The following is a 20,082-nucleotide window of genomic DNA, read 5'->3' on the forward strand; positions in this document are numbered from 1 at the left end:
TTTTGGTGATGCTGATGTCTAACCAAGCTGACACTGGGTGAGAGTCAGGTTGAACCATGACAAGCTGCGAGTCGTAGCAAAACAACCAGTTTAAGAACTGTTCAGAACCACAGATTAACCCAGTGAGCCTCAGTGCAGCGTCCACATGTCCACTACAGTGCAGAGAACGTGGTGAAAAATGAAGTGATGAGGTCAAATAAAATTGAGATGACTGTTGTTGAGATTTCGAGCTTATATTAACAAAGTTGAATTGATTTGACAAAAGTTATGGGGTGTAGCATGAACTGTTTTTGGCTTCTTAACTGGAATGTGCCTAAAAATCTGTAGAGAACCACTAAAATATTTTAACATTCATGTCACTGGACTGTGAGAGTACACCAGCACATCCGAGAAATATCTAAGAAAATTCAAATTCCAGAGAGAAAGACCGTATATAAAACTTGATGCCGGTGATCCACCAGAAGAACACGAAGCCAGTTTCCCTCCTGAATTCTGCACATGCAGAAATCCTTTATGCAACCACAGTTGCCCCCGGTAAACATAATCTTGTCTGTTTCCTCCTAAATCTAAACATCCCTGAGTCTCTGGTAAGAACAATATATTGCTAGACATCTTACAAACATGAAAACACAATTACAGATAAAACATCTGAATAAGCAAGAATGCTTATACAGATTTATATCATGTATGCAAACCATACATGATACATGACACCAACTATAACTATATTTATAGTTGTAACTAAAGCCCAAAATTCATTAGCTTGTTGACCCACCAGCAGTATTAACTCAAAGTAATTATTTTTGTAAAGGGTAAACAGACTGGTTCTTATATAATGCTTTTCTACTCTTAAAAGTGCACTTTTACAACTTGCCTCATTCACACAAGCATTTTTTTCTATGCTTGTCCAATGCGGACCACAGCAGATGGGGATCAAACCGCCAGCCTTCCAATTAGTAGGTGACCTGCTCTACCTTCTGAGCCGCAGCCAGGAAGTAGAGCTGTGTGACTCTACCAGTCTCTTACAATTTGGGATTTTTGCAAATTCTCTGATTGGGAACACTGTGGCATTAACATGCACCCAAATGCACCAGGCCAGCAACCTGCCAAAAAAACCTGCTCCTTTATAGAGATTATCACACTTGCTGATGATCAGTTAATCAAGCGCATTTCATTAACAGCACTTGGCTGCTATTCACCATCTCAATTCCTATGGAAGCAGCAACAATTTCCAGTGTGGAAGCAGCCTGTAGCTAGTTTTTCACAGGACTGCACAGAGTTCTGGGAAAACTTTCTTTCATACGACTGTAAATATAAGATTATTGCTTATTAACAAAGCAATGGAAAGGACATGAAATGTGTAATGATTATGTATAAAGTGAATATTTGTTAAATTGTGTAGGAAAGCTTATATAAAGCAAATCAATTCTGTGTGCAACAATAAAACCTAAAAATGTTAAAGGTCTGTTCTTAAAGAAAGTAAAGTGTCAGAATTGCTGTGAGGCAAAGCAGGGACCCAAGCGCAGGAATCCTTCAGTACCGTGAAAAGGTCCACAAGATCCCAATCCCAGGTGCAAGTGATTCCTCTCACAAGGCTGCTTTCCACTTCAGCTTACTCAGTATTTACAATTTTCTCTCCACTCTCGCTACATGTTCCTGTACACATGCAGTACCATAAATTAATACCACAACCATATTTACACTGACAGTAGTCCTTCAACAATCCAGCACTGACTGAAGCTCAGCCACTCCCCTAAGTTGCGGCTCTTAACAAGATCAACACAGGTACATGATTGCCAGCAAGTATCCAGAACCAAAAGTTGGGAAATCTTAACTGAGTCCCGCTGCTACACAATAACCAACATACTCAGATACACATGCACACCCAGAAACATACAAACTGGGATAGACGAGCAATAAGGTGGCTAATGTTGGTGGCTAATCTAAGCTTTACATCACTTGTACTTTCCCATGCTTTCAAGCTGATAGTGACATCACGGGTCTAGTCCAATCTAGACCTTTAAATCTCACTGCACATTTGTCACTCTCCCTTGCAGTTGCCTTCGTGCAATCCACCTCTTCCCCATTACCATCTCTCACTGGTCACTCAGGCTCCATTCAAACTTCCATCGTCATCTCTATCACCAGCGTCTAGACTCCAGGGAGTCTTGTTCTAATTCCAATCACCGCTGGGATTCTGTTCTGCTGTGATGGGCCATCGGAGTCTAATTGCCAAAAACTTCAAACTGAATTCTGTACATCAATAAATCACATTAAATTCCCTCTAATTATCGCTACTTATTGAACTTTTTTTTTGTTTTTGTAATATAATCATATTTATTGTTCCTGCTGTCTCTATGCTCTCCTTTTCTTTCTTGTCTTTCCACGCACCCCACAACCAGTCACAGAAGATGACTTCCCCTCCTTTAGCATCTTTCTGATTAGGCCTTTTACTGTTAAAATTGAGTTCTTGTTCCCACTTTGTAATTCTGGGCGCAAACTGGACTTTCCCTCCTTGTGGCATCTATCATATGAAAGAGACTTTGACAAATGACAGATATTTTTAAATAGCAAGGATTCATATTGGATGCTTTACAATTACAGGTGAACGCCCCTTTTGATCATGGAAAGCCTGATTTGAAGGAAGAAATCCACAGGCAAAACTGATATTCAATGGAGTTTCATTTTTATATACCTAGAGCCGCAAACCAGTAGACCCAGGGTTTTATAGGCCCACAGTTTTGTAAAGAAATTGGGACGGTAATTCTCATGGAACTATAATCACTCTCAAAATGTTCCATGTTTTCCGCATTACATCAATCCGCACTGAAATGGCAGTTACTAAGGTTACCATAGTTAAACCCTTCAGTTTTATAAGCAAACCCTGAGGCTAATAAAAACATGTTAAGCTTTTTGATTTTGTACAGTGTTTTTATGGATTTATCTCTAATATGAGCAAAAATAATACCTGCTATATTAGAAAAACATGTAATCTGAAAGTAAAGGTGAACTCTTGTTTACATATAACCCCAAATACTACAAAACCACCGAGTCATAGTTTAATTCTGCCTCCAAGTGTAATTGGATACGAGAACAGATGCAGGGAGTGGAGCTATTACTTTGTGAGATCAAATGTGAACTCTGACCCTTTGGCCAGCTGGCAACCAATACACAGAGGGACGGATGTCACGCATGCTTTTTTTAAGGTCATTTTATTGTTTCTATCAGTTAAATTAAAGAAAAAGATAAGTTAAAGAAATAAATATAAATTAGAACGTATGACCAACTCATTCAACCCTCACTTTATCTGACACAAAGTTACTAAACATGTCCATGGTACTCATAAATATAACAAATAGAATAAAACAGATAAGCAATAAGCAACTAAATCTAACTCAGAAAATGTCAGTGTGTATGTAAGTTTAATACATAAATGTATTTTCAGCATATTTCCCACCCGAACAAAAAAGCTATAGACTCAACAGTGGTTAAGCATGTTACTAAGTGACCATCAGGTGTTGCTGATTATCAGTCTATGCCCTGACATCAGCAGATAAGCATACGAAGGTCGCGAAGACTAAACCACTGCACCACTACGTCAGTTGTGGATCACTGTGACACTGATCACGGTCGAATTCAGTTTGAAACCAACAAGAAACACACAATGTTGTTAAAAATAACGGCAGTGATTTTAGGCAGTGCTGCCGTCATGTTGGAACTCTTTATTTAGATGGATGGAGTGATGCGAGCTCAGTACAGCTGCAGGACAGCAGATGGCACCGCTGCATCGTCCTGTGGTTCGTACTTGGCACCGAGACTCGTCCACGTTGTTCTCACTGTCTGACTTCGCTCCAGTTCCCCTCCCTCTATCCCTCCCTCACTCTCTCTTCCTCGGTTTACAGTATACACCTATCTATCTCCCACAAGCATCAGCAGTCTCTTCATCAGTCTCCGCGTTACGGGCGCTAGTACGGCGTAAAGCATGGCACCTCTCCGTCCCGAAGAACCGGGTTCAGCTGCTGCGTACCTCTGCGTCTTTCTGTTGACCGTCTCGGCCTGGATGGCACTACCGGGACCCGTGCGCTGTGGCAGCGTGGCTTTAAACCGGCGAGGCTGGGAGGATCGCACGTTTGACTTGAACGGCGGAGAAAGAGGCTTCCTGCCGGGCCAGAAAGCAGTCGGGGCGGGGAGCACACCCCGCTTCAGAAGAGCCCTGTCCTGGGATAAACAAATGTCCCTGCTCAGCAGCTCGTTCGTGCTCAAAGGGGATGCGACCCACAACCAGGCGATGGTCCACTGGACAGGAGAGAACAGCAGCGTAAGTAGCCTCTCTCCTCATCCTGTCCCGTCTCGAGCCACTGGTTCATGCACCATCCCTATAGCCCCTTCTTTGTCACCTTCCACCATCCGTCACTCCAGCGTCAGCGCACATCACTAAAAACAAGTTATTGTTCTCGCAGTAGGCTGCTGCTGCGGCTGCTGCAGACGCACACTGCGCGCCTCTCAGGGAGAAGAGGCACGGTGTGGTTTTTATGCACCCAGGTGGTCCACCTGGAGGCGCCGTGGATGTTTAAAGGCTCCGGGCTTTGTTGAAGCATCGGGACTTTTTAATGGCTTCGTGCAGGGGGTGGGGGTGGCTCAGGGTCACGAACATCTTGTTATTGTCTGTTTATTCTGCTCAGAGAAAGTCAAACATTCATAATGGAACGTATTATTACCGGATTCCTTACTATGAACCCCCTTTTTTCGTACGCAACGTAATTGAAGTAAAAAGAAGAAATGGCTCATTTTAATTTGGGGCAGAGGCCAACCGGATGGGAGGCGGTTTAATGTTCACTTAGTGCCCCGGGTCCCCTGACCCCAATTTGAATTACAACCTCCTGTGCCATTGTGTACCATGACATTAGGAAGTCCAAGGACGCACCGAGAGCACGGAGCCAGTGTGGAGACAAGGGGTGCGCGCTAAACAGACAGCTGGGTACTTAATTTAGTTACATGAAGCCATGACTGAAATATTGATGGAGCCTTTTATTCATGAATTTTGCAGTGCCTTGTTTATTTGTGGTTTGGAACCCAGTTTGGCTTAAACGAAAATGGATGTCTTGGTCTAGGCAACTTTTTTACACCTTCACAGCCACTGCCGTTTAAATAAAGCACATGTAGGACAGATTTCAGACATTTGTGGCATATATATGATATAGATCCCTCTGACAGCATTATTAAATGCTGTCAGAGGGGTCAAAATAGCAAAACCCATAGCCTACATAGACATATTTTTTAGATTATCTGTGTTGTGGGTGAAACAGCCCGAAGTATGATACAGCTATTCTAAGAACATACTGTGTTTTTTCTTAGCCTTCACTTTAATCACAGCAGCTACACTAAACAAGAGTAGTCTTTGTGATGTATATTGACAGAGGCTGGGTGGGGAGGTGGAAAATGGTGTCTGGTGGGGACATCACTTGGAATGAGAGCCTTTTTGTCAGACTATCACATTAAATGTGTCCCTAGAAGTAGCTGTAACCACTCCTGGGGGTGGAAAAATAATGTGAAGGAGGAATTTCCTGAACTTTCATAACAAATTGATTGCTAAATAACATAATGTAACAAATGTAGGATTATGGAGGCTAAGGAGAATTTAAAGGTGATGCAGGCAGCTCTGCTTGTTGGTGGGTAGAAATGCAAGTAGAATTTAAGGTCAGTGCCAGTAGCTAGAGCTCTTGAAAGCACAGTATACTGGTGTTTGCTGCGGGAGAGAGATGGAATCATGATTTGAATGCAAAAGTGTTCTAAATTTTTAAGTAGTTTAATCTATACTTTGTCTCCAGCTGTGTTGTTGTTGTTGTTGTTTTTTAACTTTTCTAAAGGATTACTTGTGGAAACCAAGTCTAAACCTTAAGCTTCCATATGGGTTTTTCCAGTTGCAGTGGTTGGCTAAATTCAGCCTGCAATGATGTTTTTCTGTTCTTTTTTTTTAGCAGGTTGAAAATGGTTGGTTTTAAATGGTTTCTTTAAAAATTCTAATGGTACGTGCTTGTGAGATCTGCTTTTGATGTTTTTATTCTAATTGGAAAGGATGAACTAACACGCTAGGCTTGATTTCATTGGGAATTTTAGCACTAATTAGCTTAACTTAATGGTGGCATTAAAGCAGCTAGATGTCACTCTTTTGACAAGATTATCAAAGCCCTGATAAATAATATATATAAGATAATTAATATATCTTTTTTTTATCTTTTTTACCTAAAATCAATAACACAACAAATCAAAGCAAAAATTAATTTATTTATTCAGACAACATTACATTTTACTGATTCTTTAGTAAATATAGTTCTTAATTTCCGTTTGAGATCAGAGTCTGGTTTGAAATAATGAATGTGCTCAAACAAACAGCCCAAAATCACTATTGAGAGCAACTCGCCACAAATCAGTAATGACTTGTGGGATTATACTACTTTGGCATTTAAGACGGGGCATTTAAGTAATAAAAAATTGACATTCTCCCAGTGGACTCAAGCCTATCTTGCAATGAACTTCCTGTCTTCATCTCTTCTTCTTCTTCTTTTCTTTTAATCGAGGCAATGTATCCTCGGGGATCTTAGCGCTCAGACTCTGCCAGCCATTGGAACTCCAAGTTTGACTTATCTTCAATTAACTTGGTGTGGGTATGTACTCTGAAAGGTCATCCCAGCCTAATAAACACAGAAAAATGGTGCCATTCAATTTCCCTAAGGCTGACATTTATGAACAGCAAGCAGATTGATGGAAGGGAAAAAGGAATTTCTGCCTCTCTTCATGTTTCATGATGTCATTTTTGCATCTTTGATGTTCCAAATGTAATTCCTTGATGAAAGGGTCAGGAGTGCAGAAGACTTCAGATGTCGCATCGGTCTTGATGATGGCTTGTCAGAGATGTAATAGAGACCACCTAGCAGTTAAAAAAAGGATAACATGCACGCCTTCCTTTAGTTATTCAGGCTAATTATTGCATGTAATGTGTATATGCTGTTCTGGGCCCCGTCAACTTCTGGCCAGACTACAAAGTGTTTTTTAGACTTATTCAGGTACCTTTATAGTAAAAGTGCTGTCATTAAAAATAGTTTGCTCTGTGTACTCTCTTCTGTCCCCGTGGCAACTGTCACTTTTCTTGGGCAATCCTTGATTGGTCAATTGATGGCTTAAAGCATAAAAGAGCCTTCCCTCAGGCTACCTCCAGAGGTGTCTTTGAAGAACAGAGAACACAGTTATATGTGTGTGAGAGAGGCTGCTTTAGAACAACAGAGCAGTGAGAAGAGGTGGAATTTAGATCCAGACAGAATCAGTGAAGCAGTAAAAATTATTTTCAGTCCAAGTTCTACCTAATTGGTATTTAATAATCCAAAACAGAACATGTTAAAGGTCACAGCTCCTTGAAAATATTCATGAACCACAAAAGACTGAGAAGATAAAATAATACCAAAATAAAGAAATAAATTAACCAGTACTACTTAGCTGATTATCCAGTGTATTATATGTCTGCATCTCTCATTAAGTAAATACAGTGTACAAGTGTAGTTTTTTACCTGTTTACTGACACATACACGTATTCCAATTATAGTTATATAACGGACTTGGATATAATGTGTAAAATGCGAGCTTTCATTTGAGGATATGGTAAACGGCCTGTACTTGTATAGCGCTTTACTTAGTCCCTAAGGACTCCAAAGCGCTTCACACTACATTCAGTCATTCACCCATTCACACACTGGTGATTGCAAGCTACATTGTAGCCACAGCCACCCTGGGGCGCACTGACAGGGGTGAGGCTGCCGGACACTGGCGCCACCGGGCCCTCTGACCACCACCAGTAGGTAACGGGTGAAGTATCTTGCCCAAGGACACAACACCTGAGACTGTCCGATCCCGAGCTCGAACTGGCAACCTTCCGATTACAAGACAAACTGCCAACTCTTGAGCCACGATCGCCCACATTCAAATTGGAGGAAGGGTTTAGGAGTTCCTCTTTTTTTTTAGTTCAGCCTACTAAATTAAAGCTTAAAGTCTTCACTTCATCTGCATCTGAGTTGTTTCATTTAAAATTCATAGTGCTAATGTACAGAACCAAGATTAAAAAAAAGTTCAAAAAGTTCACTGTCCAACTATTTATGGACCCAACTGTATGAAAGAGAAAACAAAGCAGCAGGCTTGTTATATCGCACTCTTTCAGGTTGATTGAATTCTTTTATCTGCACTAACATTGAGTTATTTCTCAATGTTAAAATTCACTATTTAAACCTGCTCCTGCTGCTAAAGTAACCATTGTGATGAAATTCTTAATTGCTTTTCATGGAAATCAAGTTGTTATTAATGATAAGAAAATTCTCCCCTTTCAAGTATACAAGAGAACTCACCAAATTATTTGCAATGGCACCACATACATTTATTTACCCAGTGACTGATTGTGTTTTTCCCAAATACTGCTCATATTCAGAGAAATGTTCAAAGAAAAGTATATTCACATATCTCACTATTATATTACTATTATATTGGATATGGAGTGATTGCTATATGACACTACTAATGATGTATAGTCCATTAAATTGCTTTAGTTCTTCCATAAACTGAAAATGAGACAGCATTTAACTCATGATGTTGATCAAGTTGAAAAATGTACTAAATTAATATTATGTTTTAACCAATAAGACTTCAGACTAACAATAAAGATCACAGATACATCAGGAAAGTGTTTGCCTGAGTCATAGGTTAAGGTATCTGAATTTTATACAACTGAAGTTCTTCTAGAAGCCAGAGGATCTGCTCCCTGCGGATTATTAAAAGAATGCAGGTTTAGGGAAGCTCTGAACTGGAGTCACTTTGGATGGAGTGGTTATACCAGACTTCTGAATGATGGAAACCTCCGTTATTGAAAGCACTCTCCTTGTGATTCTCTCCCTCGGATCTCTCTCCTTGACTTGTCGACTAGCCTGGGGGAATTCTGTGTTTATTTCTCTCCCTTTATTTCTAGGTCCTCTCTGTGGTGATGTGAAGCATTAATGTCTACATGTGTGTCCCTGATGTGCGGATCTGTACTGGCTGGGAAACAGCCCTCAATATTTAGTGGAGTTTCTCTATACATTTTTTGTGGATTGATTGTTTTGTGGCAATAACATTGGCATGTCAGTCACACTGCTTTTAAATTTGCAAGCCTATGTGTGCTGTTGTTGATTTTTTTTAAATTTATACAAATCACAACAACAGTCGCCTCAAGGCATTTTATATTGTAAGGTAGACCCTACAATAATACATAAAGAAAAAAACTCCAACAATCATGTGACCCCCTATGAGACAGCACTTTGGCAACAGTGGGAAGGAAAAACTCCCTTTTACCAGGAAGAAACCTCCAGCAGAACCAGGCTCAGGAGAGAAGACCACTTTGAAGACCACTGTGGTCTGAAAACTCCTGCTCACTCTGTCTTTAAACCTAACCCTAATCCTAAGGCCACATTTTGGAGTAAAGCAGAATTTATATATTTTTTGTTGTATGCTGAATGTTGGGCAGCATGGTCATGCAGTGATTAGCACTGTTGATTTGTAGCAATAAACTTCTAGGTTCAATTCCGCCATTTGTCCTGGGTGGACTATGTGGGCTTTGCCTGCACTCCCCTGTATACATTGGTACCCCAGCTTCCTCCCACAGCTTGCAGTTAGTAGGGTTAGGTAAACTGGTGATTCGAAGTTGCTCTTAAGTTTAAATGGTTGTCGGTTTCTCTATGCTAATCTGTGACTGACTGGAAAGCTGTCCACAATGTACGTATGGAACAATTTGGACAGTGTTGGGGAGTAATGGAATACATGTACCAGCTTTATGTATTTAAGATACAAAATATGAGTAACTGTATTCCATTTAATTCCACTATTTAAAAAGTTGGTATTCAGAATACAGTTACTTTGTTGAAATAAATTGATTACACGGCGGTCTTTTCCTGTTTCGTATGTTAGGCTATGCTCTTTCTATTTTTGGTAATTCCACGCCGAGGCTCTAACGCATAATGACATGAAAAAATATTTTTACAAATGATTTAATATGAAGGCAATAGGCAGTTTTCGGCTACAAGCATGACACGGAACCCAACTTATTAGCCAGAGATCCCTTTACTACGGTTCGGAGCCGCGGATCTGTTTTATATACGCGCAGAATAGTTTGCTATACGAGATCGCTGCAAAAAGTGCAGCCTTACCTAATGTCCACCCTCCTCCTGTTACTCGTTTTATATTAAGATTTAAAAATCTAGTTGGTATTGGTATGGCGAGTAACCTTCAGTAATAGTAATAAAGCACAGAGCAGGTTACTTTTAAAATGCATTCCACTACAGATGCCCCAACTACATGAATGTAGTTGGGGCATCTGTAGTGGAATGCATTTTAAAAGTAACCGTCCCAACACTGAATTTGGATGCAAACCACATTACTAACTAGGGGTGCAACCAAATAATTTCTTATATAGAATATCGGTCAGATATTGACTCAAAGTGACTGAGTGGAAATCTGTCACAATCTATTTAATTACATTTTACATTCCTCTGCCCAAAGCTGATGTACCACTTTCAGTAGCATGACTAAAAGCTATTTTCAGCTGCTTCCTTGTCACAAGGGTCCCACAGCAGTTGGCGCTGCATGTTTGAATTGGCACAGTTCTACACCAGATGCCCTTCCCAAAGCAAACCCAAAGGGGGATTTGTACCTCTGGCTGGAATTGAACCGGCAACTGTAGCGAATATGTAGTAGCACAACCAAAAGTCCTAATGTCAACCTAAAGATGGCTCTAGATCAGGAGTCAAAGTTAAGTCTAAGTGATGCACAGCTCCCCAAAGTGAGAAGCTCATAGCAGTGAATAGCTGTTTCCACTTACCTCTGTTATGCTCCTTGTCATTGCACATAGAATAACTACCTAAGTATACTCATCCTTCTTTTCACCATTTTCAGTCTATTCCTCAATTGATAGTATTAATGTCAATGTTATCGTCCACATTAACTGTTGTCTTTGCGTTGCATATTACAGAATTGTAGGTAATACCACCTTTAATACACCATCCCCATTGGATACCTTGCTTACACCATCTTCAGATTGCATGCATCATTTCAGTCAGTTGGGTCTGGGGATTATCTGTCTGCTGCATACGTCTTATCTAAACATCATATTGGTTGAATTTAAATAGAGTATTTAGAGGGAGCCGGTTTCATAATAAGGTTGCTTTCCTTTATTTGCATGCAAAATCATGGCTCATGCAGGTGTGTACACATGGACACACACACGTCCAAGCTGTAACAATACGTGGCCATATTCTTAACATGCACGTGCACACACACATTTGGGTCTCTTGGGTCCTGACTTAATGTGAAAGGCATTTGTTCACGCTTCACATACTGAACAGACAGGTTATTTGGCCCCTGGTCGTTCTGCGGTGGAAAATTGTTTGCACATGTGAGGAGAGCCTTTCTCGTCATTTATCTTGTCTGTCCTCATTGGTCCTGCTTAAAAAGATACTCCAGCACGGAGGGAAATGATGTTGTCGCCTTCATGGAGTCATGGCTCCCCTCCTATCTCGAGCTCACAACTAAAAATGGGAAGATCAAACTAGACCGCGCTCACCGCTCTCTAGCACCGAGGCCGGGCCCCAGCCAGCGCGCCAGACCCATCATTATGAAGCTTCACAACTTTGCTGATAAACAACGTGTGATGGCCGCAGCTCGGCGCCTGGCTACGCAGCCGAACCAACCAACAAGTCGGATCAAAGTCTCCTTCTTTAATGATTATTCAGCGGCGGTAGCCAAGAAACGCAAGGCTTTCGACGAGGTGAAAAGCTGCCTGAGGAAGAAGAATGTGGATTATGCGCTTCTCTACCCCGCCACACTGAGACTGTTTGCCAACGGCAAGGAGAAGAGATTTAACACACCGGAGGCAGCTGCGTCCTACGCGGACTCGCTGCCCTGAATCCCCGTAACCACCGGAGTACTCCTTTTCTTCACACTATGCCTTAATTAACCGGTGTGAGTACTTGCCGAATCTAGGCGTATATGACTCTTTTTTTTTCGTCCTCGCTGCTTATAAGCGACCAGGTGAAATCTTCCACCCCATCGGGCACCGGACGGACTGTGTTTTCGTCTATGGGTAGGCGTGAGTTACGCGCGTGCAATGCCCTTCGGCTTTCCCGACGGGCAGGAGGAGATTGGTTTTTCCCTACATGTTTAGTAGGGCTGTTGCCAAATCACTGTTCTTTGAATGTTCCGTCACACAGCTCTTTCATGCCTTTTTTATTTTTATTTTATTTATTTATTTTTTCAACCAGGGTGTGGTGAACCCTTTGGCTCAATATGCTTTGTGTGATACATGAATAAGTCTAATAATGAGTAGGCTGCGAATATGCACCTGGAATGTACGAGGGGTTCACAGCCCTATTAAGAGGAGGAAGATATTTACTTGTCTAAGAAAGGACGGTGTAGATGTTGCTATGTTACAAGAGACACATCTTGATAATAATGAACACTTGAAGTTGCAACAAGGATTATATGGACAAGTGTTTTTTTCATCCTTCACTACAAGAAGTAGAGGAGTGGCAGTGTTGATTAGGAAAAATGTACCTTTTGTAGTAACTGATTGCGTTAAGGATCTGAAGGGCCGCTACGTGATAGTCAAAGGGGTTTTGCAAGGCCAAAATATCTTATTACTGAATGTTTATTTTCCACCTGCCCACCCAACTACCTTTCTTACCAAAATGTTTCTGGAATTAGCCCCATTTCTTCCTAACTCTACCGTTATTATTGGTGGTGATTTCAACTTAATGTTAAATCCGCTTATGGACAGATTTCCACACAGCATTGCAACTCCTTCTCCTCAGGCCAAAGCGCTTCATGCTCTATGCGACGAGTTTGGACTTGTGGATGCTTGGAGATATACTCACCCCTCCGATAAGCAATACACATTTTTTTCGGCTCCGCATAGGTCCCAAACTAGAATTGATTACTTTTTTCTCCCGAAAACTGACTTAGGTTCAGTAGTATCGTGCGACATAACAAGTATAATCATCTCAGATCACGCTAGGGTAATCATGGATCTCGATCTTAAAGCTGCGCTTCATAGGTCCCGCCACTGGAGGCTTAATACCATTATTCTTAAGGATGAGGAATTTACCTCTCACTTCTCTGCAGAATTTAAAGCGTTTTTGGATATCAACACCCCCTCAGCTACTACTGCCTCTGTTTTGTGGGAAACATGCAAAGCTTATGCGAGGGGCCTAATTATTTCGTATTCTGCGACAAAGAAGCGACAACGGATGGAGGAACAAAAATCTTTAGAGAGCGAATTGATGGATAAGGAGAAAACATATATTGCCTCCCCATCACCACCATTATGGCAAGAAATAACCGCACTCAGGTCAGCGCTGAATTGCCTTCTTACCAGAGATGCAGAGAAGAAACTTAAATACACCAGACAGAGGTTCTACGAGCATGGAGATAAGGCCGGTAAATGTCTGGCGTACTATGTTAAGAAGCGCGCAGAATCGAATACCATTGCAGCGATATCTGATGAAGGTGGCCACAAGATATATGAAAACAAACTGATAAATGACTGTGTTAAGAAGTTCTACGAAGCCTTGTACTCTTCTCAACAAGTCCCGGAGGGGGTGCAGCTGATGCATAATTTCTTCACCCAATTCGACTTACCAAATTTGTCAGAGGAACAGAAGACTGCCCTTAACAGCCCTATAACTAAGACCGAAGTGTTTAAGGCTATTAAATCACTGCGAAGTGGAAAGTCGCCAGGGCCTGATGGCTTCTGTTGTGAATTTTATAAACAGTTTCGGGATATTATTGTGGAACCGCTTCTTGATATGTTCAACCACTCCTTCATTACGGGTGAATTCCCGCAGACACTGAAGGAAGCCAACATTTCCCTAATTCTAAAGAAAGGGAAGTGTCCTGATTTGTGCGGATCCTATAGACCTATAGCCCTCTTGAATGTAGATAGGAAACTGCTTTCTAAAATTCTGGCCACCCGCTTAGAAAATTTTTTACCTGTGCTGATAAGGGAGGACCAGACAGGCTTTATAAAGGGTCGAAACTCAGCCACCAATGTTAGACGCTTACTGAACGCTATTGTAGCTTTCAAGCAAGAATCTATTGACGGCCTGGTGCTTTCTCTCGATGCGGAGAAAGCATTTGACAGAATTGAGTGGTCTTATTTGTTGTATACTCTGGGCAAATTCGGCTTAGGGGAGAATTTTATAAAATGGGTCAAAGTTATCTACAATAATCCACAGGCAGCAGTCCTGACTAATGGACTTAGGTCTGATTACTTCAACACTCATAGGGGAGTTATGCAGGGCTGCCCCTTATCGCCCCTTCTATTCGCTCTGGCCATAGAGCCTCTTGCTGAGGCCATAAGGGCGACGCCCACAATACGTAGTTTAGAGATTGGACAGCTGTGTCATAAAATAACCTTATACGCGGACGACATCTTGATTCTTTTGACTAACCCTGTAACATCCGTACCCAGTCTCATTGAGGTGATTGACAGGTTTAGCCATTTCTCTGGCTATAGAATCAATTTGGCTAAGTCAGAGGCCATGCCTCTCGGTACTCTTTTCACAATGCCGGCTACTGTTCCTTCCTTTCCTTTTAAATGGTCTCCTAATGGATTTGTGTATTTGGGGATCTTTATTACCCCGTCTCTCGACCAATTGTACAAAGCCAACTTCACACCCTTATTTGGCAAACTCAAACAGGACCTAGAGCGGTGGGCGTCACTTCCTGTCTCCTGGCTAGGACGCATTGCCCTGATCAAAATGAATGTGCTGCCCAGGCTATTGTATCCTATCCAAATGATCCCCGTCTTGTTCTCTAAGAGAGTACTGAAGGACATAAATGGTTGGCTCACCTCTTTCATCTGGAACAAGCGCAGACCCAGACTCAAGATGGCAGTGTTGCATCTGCCAAGCTCCAGGGGCGGCTTGGATCTACCTAATATTAGATTGTATCAGCTTTCTGCCCATTTAAGATTTGTGAGCGACTGGGTTAGGGGTAAAACCTCAATCTGGTCGGATATTGAGACAGCTCTGTCACAATGCAAACTGAGCGATCTATTATTTTGTAATGATTTTAACGGAATTAAGGCCCTTTGTACAAATCCTGTAACAATCAACACCCTAAAAGCGTGGCGAATTGTCCGCCGTCTTGAGGGAAGATCGAGAATAACATCAACCTTTACCCCTATAATGAATAACCCTGCTTTCCCTCCGGGTTCTTTGGACCCCGGCTTTCAACGATTGTCTGATAAGAATATTAAGTCTCTTGGTGACCTTTTCTCGGGTGGTGAACTCATGTCGTTTGAACAGCTTACCAACAGTTACGGCTTGCCTAGACAGGATTTCTTTCGTTTTTTGCAAATACGACACTATATCACTCACAATACAACCCTTGCTGAGCACCCTGAAGTATCTGATGTTGAGAGGGTTTTGTTTGGGCAACAGCTGACGGTGTCTCTGAGTTCATTTTACCATGTGCTTAATGCTTTGACTACCACTGATGCGCAGGGGATTAGAGGTGTGTGGGAGAGGGAACTGTCGGTAACCATAGATGAAGATAAGTGGGATACCGTTTGGTCTCTCGCAAAAAGGATTTCAATTTGTACTCGGACAAGAGCAATCCAATTTAAGATTTTACACAGATTACACGTATCCCCTCACCGCAGACACCTCTTCAGCCGCTCTCTTTCCCCTGTGTGTCTTAAGTGCAAAACTGATGTAGGGACTTTAACTCACTGTTTTTGGTCCTGTTATAAGCTTCAAGAATACTGGGCTGACATTACAGGTGAACTGGGGAAAATCTTCCACGTTGATATAGAGATGGACCCTTTGTCCCTGATTCTAGGTCTTCCAAGTGACCGCCTAAAAGCGGCGGCCAACAAAAGATTATATAACACTCTAACATTTGCAGCCAGGAAAAATATCCTCTTACAATGGATCAACGATAGGACTCCCACTGTCTGTGGCTGGCGCAAAATAGTTTTTGAACTGATTCCTCTGGAATACCTCACACACGTTATACACCACAGTGTGGGTCAGTTCTATGGGATGTGGCACCCCTTTTTGGACTATATTGGACCGGACCTTTCCGCTATCTTATTCAAAGGACTACTACACACGTGATCACCACCCGGGCGCTGTAAGACTGACTCACCACCTCTTGTATGTTATATTTTGTATTTTGTATCTTGTATTATGCCTTATTTAAGAGCTGTTGTGTACGTTTTGTGTTTGTACTGTTTTGTTGTTCTGTGTCTACTGTCGAGACACTGTCGTGTTAAAGGAAAATCTGCAATAAAAACAATGATAAAAAGATACTCCAAACCCCAGACTGTAAATCATCAGAGCTGTTTGCTCACTTCTCCTCTATCTCTGTTTAAAATGAATCGCACACTGTCTCCAAATTATAAAGTGCACTATCACCACAACACGCTTGCCAACCAGCAAGGCCTTCAGGACACATCTAAGCATGTCACAGTGTCACTCCACAGTATTGAATGGCTCCGGGCTTCATTGTCATGCTTGCTGTGCATAATGCTACTGTAAGGGTTTGGACGATATATCTCTGTCATCTTATGTCATCCCAGGACTGCTTTAAAATATTAAATGTTCCAAAAGCTATATTTTGAATTACAAAAAGTCTAAGCCACTTTTGCAGAATAATAATGTTAGTTCAATATTTTCTCAGTGGATTATGACCAGAATTTCTTTGGGATATCCAGCTATATTCCAGCATGCAAAACACGGGAATTGTCTGTGACTACACTATTATTGTTTCATACTAATTCCATCTACAACATGACAGTTGACATTTTGATGATTTATGTTCTTTATCATGAAAATAGATTGCTATTGTGACCAAATCCATTAATCACAGTGAAGGAGTAAGATTATAATTTTTCAGAATTCCCTTCAGAAGTTGACTGAGGTGCTTCATTACTCTTGGTGCCAGTGGAGATCTTTATATTGGTGAAACAAAGATCTTTATACTAAGTGAAAATACATGATAAGGCAAACATTCTAAGTAAACTTGCCTTTTTGTTACTTTCTGAATATTATAACCATTTAAGTGGTTGAAGTCAAAAACATACCAGCATAAATATGTAACTTAAACCAGTGTCAGGTTTAGCTACTCACGACCACATCACTTAAATCTAATCTGGCTATCTAACACTGCAGAGATGGTAATAGTCCTGAGTTTGAAGCACGATGTGCATATATCTATTGGCACAATTAACACAGACTACAAGTGCAAGTTAATTATCTGAAAAATAAAAGCACAGCAGACCATCAAGCTCATTGTTCAATAAGATATTTATCCGAAGCCTTCATCAGTGTTGGCACATGGCTGCTCTTTGCCACTTGGCGGTAGGTAGTGTTTGCCAGTTCAATGCTATGGTTAACTTGCTAACAAGACCTTGGAAAAGTACATGAGGCAGCATGCTACTGTAGTGTTACTGTCTAATTAAGTGTTCAGTGACACCAGGCAGATGCTGGTTGCCCAGGAGCTAAATAAAAGCATCGAATCACCTTTGAGTTGGAGGCTATTCTGAGGCTGCTGGCGTCAGTGCTCACAGACTGCTTGCTCTGTATGTGAGGTGCATTGTTATACAATTATTCTCTTTTCCTGTATGCTCTTTAACTTGTTTTCTGGCTGGAAACCTTCAAAGACTTTAAAGTTATTAAAGATGTGTGTTTACTTGTATATTTGTACATGCAATGGATCAGAGGGATACTGGTTACCAGAGTGGCTGCCAAAACAGCTAGTTGGCAAACTGCAGGACACAAGAAAGCCCCTCGTCTGCTTGAACATTCAAATTTTCAGCCCTTTGTTACGGTGCAAAAATATTCTCAGCATGTGCTCATTGTTTTTCCAGATTTGTCCCTGTAAACAGAGGGCTTTCTTTTCTGCTTCGTTCCCCTGTTGTTTTGTGCTCCTCTCAACATCTTCTGCAGCTCAGCTGTCATGGTCGAACGTTCCTGTTCGTGTTGCCCTGGTAACCCACATTGGAATCCTGTCAGGGTCTTCCAGTGGTTTGGTTCCTGATATGAATTTAGAATGGCCCCTCACCATGCACGTCTCTGAGGTCCTGCATATTTTATGTAGAGCTCTGGCATAAATATATGCCAGTCATATTGAGATTGTCAGGTGAAACCCTTGTACCTCCAAACGTGAACTTTTCAGTAACAAAGGAATGTGACCTTTGGCTTTGTGGCAACCATCGTATTGGATTCTGACAATATTTGTTAGTCTTTGTCTCAGCCAAGTCAGATATCTGGACGACCAGCATGAAATTTCCCATTTTTGGATTTATGGTTCTCTTTGCGTGATTTCATTATAAGTTTAGTGGTCTGCTGACCTCTCTCACAATTAGGACAAACACCATATTAGATCAAGATTCATTACCAAAGACTTTATGGGACTAAACCTTTGTATTCACAGTGTCCAGAGGATAAATGCTTTCATGATAAATTAGATTTATCATGAAAGCATTTCGAGTAGATTAGAGCACAAGCACGTTCCCCACTGGATGCTTCATTGAGCACTTTGCACACTTTTACTGTCACTTGGTTACTGGTTACTTAGGCAAAAATATAAGTGTTACACGCAGTGTTATAACCGGTGTCTTGTGATCTAAAGCAGATAAAGTTCACAAATATGAATTTTATTTGTGTCCCAAGGACAGCCACTTACATATACTGTATTATATTATATTATATTATATTATATTATATTATATTATATTATATTATATTCATTGGCCTCTTCATGAGTGTTATCCTTTTGGGTGTAAATTTTTAAAAAAAAACTGTCAACAGATTATTGAAAATGAAGTCTTAAAAAGACCAGTTAACTTTTCACACAGTTTTATGGAAATTACAATGCATAGATATATAACGCTTGCTGTATTTCTGTAGGTTTGTTGTATGTTGTGTGCGTGAGGGGTGGTGGGAAATGTCTGCCTGCCTCCAGCCACTGGAGGACTAGTGGGAAAGCTCTCCCTATAGCGCCCCTCTGAGAATTGTGAAATGCAGTCCAGCAGGGTTTCTCCAGTATTTCGCGTTCACAGTAACACACTTAGAGATTGGATCTTCCCTCCTTTGTGCTAAGCCTTTGCCTTTCTATCAGCCCCCCTCAGAATCTGAATCCCACCTCTCCCTGTGGACCGGGTTTATTTTCATTTTCTTTTGTAAGCCATTTGTACAACAACAGCATGAAGCTTTTCACACAAGCCAGGCATCAAGAAGAATTGTCCTTGTTTTGGGTGGCAATTGCTGAAGGCAAGTACAAAAATACATAGTAAATGCTCAAAGTTTAAAACTTCACCATTATGTTTGATTTTTATTTATTAATTTTTTTAAGTTCAAATTTTTTTTTTGCACCTTACCTCGGAGTCCACTAGAAATCTTAAAAAAAAAAAAAAAAGAAAACATGAATTCCCCAGTCTGAGACTTGGATGCCATGTCATTTGCTAGTGTTGATGGGGGTTTGTCCACTGTGGTTCATGTGGACAAACCACATGAAACACAGTGGACAACCACAGTGGACAAACCCCCATCAAACACAGGCGATGCAGCCATCTACAAGAAGAATTTAGGGTGTGTCATACTTCCATATGCTGACAAATGAAGTGGAAGCAGAGAAACACTCAACTTGGGCTTCAGTGACGCCTTAGTTGTGCCACAAGCTGATTGCCTCCACATCTATGGAACACCAGGGCTGATGTAATGAATTAATTAAATACGTCTCTGAAAACATCTGAGCACTTTTGTTCAGATGTTTTCACTTTTGCAAAGAGGCTCTATCTTGACAAACCAACCAGATATCTGAAGATTAAACCACTACATTCTCGGCTAAAAAATATTAAAAGTGTATTTGTTGACACACAAATAGGGCTTTTTAAAGTACAGTTCTGTCAGTTTCCACATGCCGGTTGTTGGTGTGCAGAAACACCTTCTAAAAACAATGGCCACCAGGCCAAAGCAATGGTTTTGACTCGATCAGCGTTAGCCCCGCCCC

The 20,082-nt window shown here is 41.2% G+C and overlaps 1 protein-coding gene across 3 annotated transcripts in view; it reads left to right on the forward strand.

Annotated features, from left to right (window-relative positions):
• Window positions 1-3,840: 3,840 nt before the first annotated feature.
• The window catches only part of sorcs2 (sortilin-related VPS10 domain containing receptor 2), a 385,062-nt gene continuing 368,820 nt past the window's right edge, over window positions 3,841-20,082 (forward strand). For all 3 annotated transcript variants that reach the window (XM_085451748.1, XM_085451747.1, XM_085451749.1), the window contains exon 1: window positions 3,841-4,318. In XM_085451748.1, coding sequence (XP_085307874.1) covers window positions 3,983-4,318 — 336 coding nt within the window. In that variant the 5' untranslated portion in view covers window positions 3,841-3,982. The remainder of the gene's footprint in view (window positions 4,319-20,082) is intronic.

Source organism: Copadichromis virginalis, linkage group LG3, assembly GCF_057382275.1.
Source record: "Copadichromis virginalis isolate Kocher_CV1m ecotype Utaka linkage group LG3, C_Virginalis_male_GT1.1, whole genome shotgun sequence".
NCBI lineage: Eukaryota > Metazoa > Chordata > Actinopteri > Cichliformes > Cichlidae > Copadichromis > Copadichromis virginalis.